Source organism: Lathamus discolor, chromosome 23 (assembly GCF_037157495.1).
Source record: "Lathamus discolor isolate bLatDis1 chromosome 23, bLatDis1.hap1, whole genome shotgun sequence".
NCBI lineage: Eukaryota > Metazoa > Chordata > Aves > Psittaciformes > Psittacidae > Lathamus > Lathamus discolor.
This window is the reverse complement of record NC_088906.1, coordinates 2,352,178-2,358,510: the sequence shown is the minus strand read 5'-3', so window position 1 is coordinate 2,358,510 and position 6,333 is coordinate 2,352,178. Positions and strand designations below refer to the sequence as shown.

General features: G+C 58.5%; 2 protein-coding genes across 2 annotated transcripts; one reads left to right on the top strand and one right to left on the bottom strand.

Annotated features, from left to right (window-relative positions):
• The first annotated feature begins 1,703 nt into the window (after positions 1-1,703).
• On the top strand, positions 1,704-2,884 carry LOC136003649 (exendin-3-like). Its single transcript, XM_065659456.1, has 3 exons — positions 1,704-1,804; positions 2,540-2,692; positions 2,812-2,884. Exons 1-3 carry the CDS (start codon positions 1,704-1,706, stop codon positions 2,882-2,884), a joined length of 327 nt encoding a protein of 108 aa, XP_065515528.1.
• A 1,265-nt stretch (positions 2,885-4,149) lies between these two features.
• On the bottom strand, positions 4,150-6,203 carry NPFF (neuropeptide FF-amide peptide precursor). The gene is made up of 3 exons (XM_065659603.1): positions 5,895-6,203; positions 5,171-5,280; positions 4,150-4,314 (listed from the first exon to the last, which is right to left on the bottom strand). Exons 1-3 carry the CDS (start codon positions 6,108-6,110, stop codon positions 4,215-4,217), a joined length of 426 nt encoding a protein of 141 aa, XP_065515675.1. The 5' UTR covers positions 6,111-6,203; the 3' UTR covers positions 4,150-4,214.
• Between the last annotated feature and the right edge of the window lie 130 nt (positions 6,204-6,333).

Below are 6,333 nucleotides of genomic sequence, written 5' to 3'. Positions count from 1 at the left end.
CCATCCCAGTGTCCCAGCACCCTCACAGGGAAGAGCTTCCTTATCTCCAACCCGAACTCCCCCTGTTCCAGCCTGAACCCATCACCCCTTGTCCCATCGCTCCAGCCCCTGCTGCAGGTCCCTCCCCAGCATCCCTGTACCCCCCTTCAGGCACTGGAGCTGCTCTGAGGTCCCCATGCAGCTCCTCTGCTCCAGCCCCGATGTCCTCAGCCTGGCTCCTATGGGAGCTGCACCAGCCCCTGAGCATCCTCATGGCCTCCTCTGCCTTTTCTCCAGCAGCTCCATGGCCTTCTCATGCTGAGGACCCCAGCGCTGCACCCGGTGCTGCAAGTGGGGTCTCACCAAGCAGAGCAGAGGGGCAGGATCACATCCATGCCCGGCTGCTCACGCTCCTTTTGCTGGGGCACGGCCACCACCAGATGATGCTGAACAGCCCCAGGTTCACATCCGCCCTTGGGGGACAAAGCCAGGCTTGGATCTAAGGGTGTCCGTGCATCCGAGCCGGGTTTCGCCCTGCAGGAAGCAGCAGCATTCGGGTACCCGAAGGCTTCTTTGACACTTTCACTCCTGCTTTATTCCTTTTGTGTGTTTTAACTCAACCCAGAGGCGGGTGAAAGGGCAGAGAAATCTCCTCTCCCTGCAGGACCTGCGGTGGCAGTGAGGGGCCAAGTCACCTGAAAGGAGGAAACCCACAGGTCACCCCTTTGGGCCAAGATGTGCCCAAACCAGAGCAGGGCAACAGCGAAAGCCCCATCCCCTGCTGAAGGCGTCAGCTGCAAACATGGCAACAGCCTTTCCTGCGGCAGCCCCACTTCCAGACTGCTCTAATGATGCAGGGTGACCCATCCAGCTACAACCAGGAGCAGCAGTGACCTCCCCGTCAGCTCGCAGCATCCTCCTGACAAGCTTAAAAGAGCTGCGAAGGGGAAGAGCATCGCCACAACCTGCTGGAAGGAGGAACAGGAGATCCTGCTTGGAGGGGAACGGGGCTGTGCAAAGGTAAGAGCCTTTTCCTCCCTCCTCTCCCACCAATCTTGGGATTAAACCCTTTTCCTCCCTTCTTTCCTACCTATATTGGAAGAAATCAAACCTGAGTCATGCAAGCGGTTGGTGATGGGCATCCCGCAGTCTGCTTCTCAGGAAATAAGGGGTCGGGGCTGGAATGTTACTGCTCCTGAATGGCTGAAGGCATCCAGTGAGGATCAGGAATGTCAGGCTAAACACTCAGCTCTTCTGGAAGTGCTTTTCTGAGCAGTGAATGGACAGGGAAGTTCCCCAGTACCTTAGGGATAAGCTCCAGAAACAATGCTCCTAGATAGATGTAGTGCTCCTGGATAGAAATAGGGCTCCTAGATAGAAATAGGGCTCCTACATAGAAATAGGGCTCCTGGATAGATACAGCGCTCCTACATAGAGGTTGTGATGAGGTTTCTTGCAATGAATTCTACCTTTAGATTGGCCAAACCCCTCCTTGGGGCTCTGCACCTGCTCCTAAGCAATGGCAGAGGTGCCAATAGGGAATTGTGAGGCTGCACTTCCCATTGCACCCATGCAAACGCTGCCAGGACCCCCAGGATGGAGGCTGTCCCAGGCTGGACCTGTCCCGTGCCACGCTGCAGGGCCGGGGTCGGGGAGCGGTGATGGTTTTCCCTGTCGTGATATGGATGCCTCTATCGTGACTTTTGCCTTCTCCAGGAGGACCGATGCGGGTCGTGCAGTGGCTGAACCTCTGCGGGCTGGTGCTGGCCGTGCTGATCCCCACAGGGTGGCCGATGGGCACCAAGGACCTGGATAACACATCCAGGTAGGGAATGCTGGTGGAGGTGGTCCAGGAGATGCTGCCATAGGAAGGGGCTGTTGGAGCAGCTCAACCATTGCTGTCGCTGCTTCACTACTGCAGCGTTCCTGCTCTCCTTGCTCCAGACATGCTCCTTCCTGGAGCCCATGCGGGGACATTCCAATCCCCTGGAATTCTTGGATGTGTCAAACCAGTGACGGGATGCAGTGGGAGGTAGCAGAGCAGAGCAGAGGTTTGGGCAGGATGTTTTGGGCACAATGTGCTGGGCAGGATGCTTTGGGTGGGATGCTTTGGGCAGGATGCTTTGGGCAGGATGCTTGGGCAGGATGCTTTGGGCAGGATGCTGAGCCTCACTCCACCGAGAGGAAAATCCATCGGGAACCCTCTGCTGGGGTGAATTTGGGATAGGAGGGATCCCAACATCATCTCTCCATCCTGGAGGGGTTGATAGGAGCCTCGGGCAGCACTGCACTCCTTTCCAGGAGCAGCAGATTGGAGGCACAAACCCACCATAGCCAAGCAAGACATAGGGCAAACAATATGGGATGAGATATCCCATGTAACATCAGGAATAAACCTGGCCAGGCTGGGCTGACCCCCTTGGGAATGATGTGCATGGATTCTTAGAGCTTTCCTGGGGGATGCTCCACACGGTCAATGCTTGAGAGGATTCTGTGCCCGGAAGGGTGCAGGATGGCACCATGTGCATTAAAGCCACGTTGTCTGCCCCAGCCCGAGCAGATGGAGCTCGTACGAGGCACAGAGCGCCCAGACCTTGGTGTCCAACAGGAAGCGACACTCAGAAGGAACCTTCACCAGCGACTTCACCCGTTACCTGGACCAGATGAAGGCCAAGGACTTCGTGCACTGGCTCATCAACACCAAGCGGTTCAGGTGAGAAGGGAAGAGGGGAACACACTGGGCAATGACCCAGCACCGCTCCATGAGCCCTATCCCAAGCGAAACCCCACTTTGGGGTGGTTTATCCCCACCTTTGCTCTCCTGTTCGGCAGCTCCACAAAGAGGTACCTAAAGGAGGAGCCGCGCAGCATCCCCTTCCCCGCTGCGTCCCCGCTGCTGGCGTAAGTCATCCCCAACAGCCAAGGCTCAAAATGAGTCATTGGAAAACTCATGGGGATTCTCTGCTATTCATTTGTAGTAAGATGAAGGAAATGAAGCTGGATGGGGTGGGGGATTCAGTAACTTCCAATGGGAAGAGGTTGGTTTGCTCTCCCCATGCTTTCGTTCTGATGTTCTGCACCTCATTTCAGCAACTCAGCCTAGTGGAAGGCGCCCCTGCCCATGGGAGGGGGTTGGAACTGGATCTTAAGGTCCTTTCCAAGCCAAACCATTCCATGATTCTATGATGAACGTGGTGGGATCAGCATTTATCGGGTACCTTATCATGGTTTGGTCTTGCTGAAGCAAAGTGGCTGCTCCTTTGCCAATGCGTTAAATCCCTGTTGCTGTTCCAAAGCTCCGACTCTGATTGCAGGGGGAGTTGAAGCCGTTCCGTATCGGTTTGGGTTTGATTTTTAAGGTACAATTAAATGGCAAACCAAGGCATCAGCTTTCCAGCACCATCAGCACGGGGATGTTGGACCCTCCACGGCCGGCAGCCATTGGATGCTCCGAGGGAAGGATCCATCCGTTACATGCAGCCGCGTTCACCCATCCGGGGTTTTCCAGCCTCCTCCTCCTGAACCTGCTCCCTTCCCTTCAGACCCACAGTTCCCCACTTCCTTTTCCCTAAAGTGTAATAAAACCTTCCCTAAATCCTGCTGCTGGCTCCTGATGTCTCCAACCTTCCCGAGCATCCCATGGGGATCCCATGGCCGCTGGTCCTGCCGGATATCAAAGCACCGGCCTCTGCCCCCAGCTTGATTCCGGTGCCTTGTTTTTCCCTCAGTTCCTGGAGTTTTAGGGAAAAGGACAATTGGGATGCACATACTGAGCCCACAGACCTGTGCCAGTGGGATTTAGGACTAAATACCCCACCCCAATATGAAGGGTAGCTGGGATCCCATTGGATTTAATTTGGATTGAATTCTAATGGATGATGCTCTGAGGGGGGATTCCTACCTTGTGCCAGGACCTTCATCCCACCCAGTCCCATTCCGGATCCCCCTGCACACATCCCTGCTCTGTCTGAGGTGCCTTGTGTGACATTGCCACCCCCTGTCCCCTTCAGCACGGAGCCCACTGCGATTCCTGGCAGAAAACAAGCAAGAAAGGTTAAAAAATATAAAAATACACGAAATAAATGTTTCAAACTAAAAATTAAAATAAGCAATGCAGAAACCCCCACATTTTAAAGCCCAAACCAATGAACAGTCACAGTTCAGGGGGTGGCATCAGTTTATTGCGGGCCGGATGACGAGGGACGGACACTGGGACGGAGTCAGCGGATGCGGGCTCAGCGGCGGCGGCCGAAGCGCTGCGGCGTCGCCATGGTCCAGAAGGGGGCGGCCGGAGGGTCCCAACTGCGAGGGCTGAGCTGGGGCTGGCCCCTCACCCTGTGATGGGGCAGACGCATGGACTGGGTAGGGTGGATGTATGGACAAGGGGATACAGGGACAGAGGGACCGAAGGGGACAGAGGGACCGAAGGGGACAGAGGGATGCAAGGGGAGGGACAGATGGACAAGGACAGACTGGGACAGAGGGACAGGGACAGAGGGACCGAAGGGGACAGAGGGACCAAAGGGGACAGAGGGATGCAAGAGGATGGACAGATGGGCAAGGACAGACTGGTACAGAGGGACAGGGACAGAGGGACCGAAGGGGACAGAGGGACCGAAGGGGACAGAGGGATGCAAGAGGAGGGACAGATGGACAAGGACAGACTGGTACAGAGGGACAGGGACAGAGGGACCGAAGGGGACAGAGGGACCGAAGGGGACAGAGGGATGCAAGAGGATGGACAAGGACAGACTGGTACAGGCGGACAGGGACAGAGGGACCAAAGGGGACAGAGGGATGCAAGAGGAGGGACAGATGGACAAGAACAGACTGGTACAGAGGGACAGGGACAGAGGGACTGAAGGGGACAGAGGGATGCAAGAGGATGGACAGATGGACAAGGACAGAGGGACAGGGACAGAGGGACCGAAGGGGACAGAGGGATGCAAGAGGATGGACAGATGGACAAGGACAGGTACAGTGCGGACAGAAGGGGATGGGACAGATGGAAGCAGACTGAGGGACACGGACATGGGATATCCACGCACAGACAGACCCTAACGGGACCCGGCACCATCCAGGCCCCCTCCTTGTCCCGCTCTGGGTGCCCCCAAACTCTCGGCTCGCCCCTAGACCCTTAGGACCCCCCCCCCCCCCCCGTTGTCCCCGGACCCCCTCGGGTCCCGCTCACCTCTGCGGCTGGACGGGGGGTCCGGGGCTGCGGCCGGGCCGCTGCAGAGACCGGAGCATCGCGCCCAGGAAGGCGGAGGGAAGCGGCGGCCCCGGTGAGACGGCGGCGGCCTGTGGGGAGGGGTCGGACGGGGAGGTCGGGAGGGGGGGTTACGGCAGCACCGGACCCGGAGGGTTCTGCCCCATAGCACCCAATAGAGCCCCATAGCACCCAACACACCCCATAGCACCCAATCCATCCCCATAGCACCCAACGCACCCCACAGCACCCAATCCATCCCCATAGCACCCAACGCACCCCATAGCACCCAATCCATCCCATAGCACCCAACGCACCCCATAGCACCCAATGCACCCTATAGCACCCAATAGAGCCCCATAGCACCCAACGCACCCCATAGCACCCAATCCATCCCCATAGCACCCAACGCACCCCATAGCACCCAATCCATCCCCATAGCACCCAACACACCCCATAGCACCCAATCCATCCCATAGCACCCAACGCACCCCATAGCACCCAATGCACCCTATAGCACCCAATAGAGCCCCATAGCACCCAACGCACCCCATAGCACCCAATCCATCCCCATAGCACCCAACGCACCCCACAGCACCCAGCCCACCCCATAGCACCCACTCCATCCCCGTAGCACCCAATGCACACCACAACAGAAGAGCCCGTCCTCAGCCCCCCCCCCCCCCCAACCCCTCAGGCCGCTCACCGGGGCCAGGCCGGGGTCCACCGGGCAGGAGCGGGGCGTGCACAGGGCCCCCCCCAGCAGCAGCAGCAGCAGCAGCAGCAGCATCCGCCCGTCCATCGCCCCCACCGCCCGCTGCCGCTGGCGCCTCTTCTTATAGCCGGGCCGGAGCGGCGGGTCCCGGGGGAAAAGGCCGGGGGTTAAATCAATCCCGGCCCCCCCGCCCCTAATGGAACCCATTTACGAGCCGCGACGGCCCCCGGGGATGGACGGATACGGACGGGTGATGGGCGGATGATGGCAAATGGATGGGGGCCCCCTCCGCATCCCCCACCTGGGACCCTCAACCGGCACCACCGGGGCTGCTCGGACCGAGAGACCCCACCAGTCCCGGGACCCCCCCCTCGGACCGGGACTCCTCAAAGTCAGAGCCCTCCCGCCTCGTTGTCCCCTATCCCAGACC

Coding starts and splice junctions, on each gene's coding strand:
- LOC136003649 (XM_065659456.1), top strand. CDS start 1,704: ATGCGGGTCGTGCAGTGGCTGAACCTCTGCGGGCTGGTGCTGGCCGTG. Junction 1,805..2,539: donor GACCTGGATAACACATCCAG/GTAGGGAATGCT, acceptor CAGCCCGAGCAG/ATGGAGCTCGTACGAGGCAC. Junction 2,693..2,811: donor ATCAACACCAAGCGGTTCAG/GTGAGAAGGGAA, acceptor CCTGTTCGGCAG/CTCCACAAAGAGGTACCTAA.
- NPFF (XM_065659603.1), bottom strand. CDS start 6,110: ATGGGTTCCATTAGGGGCGGGGGGGCCGGGATTGATTTAACCCCCGGC. Junction 5,281..5,894: donor TGGACCCCGGCCTGGCCCCG/GTGAGCGGCCTG, acceptor CCCTCCCCACAG/GCCGCCGCCGTCTCACCGGG. Junction 4,315..5,170: donor CCCCCCGTCCAGCCGCAGAG/GTGAGCGGGACC, acceptor GCCCCATCACAG/GGTGAGGGGCCAGCCCCAGC.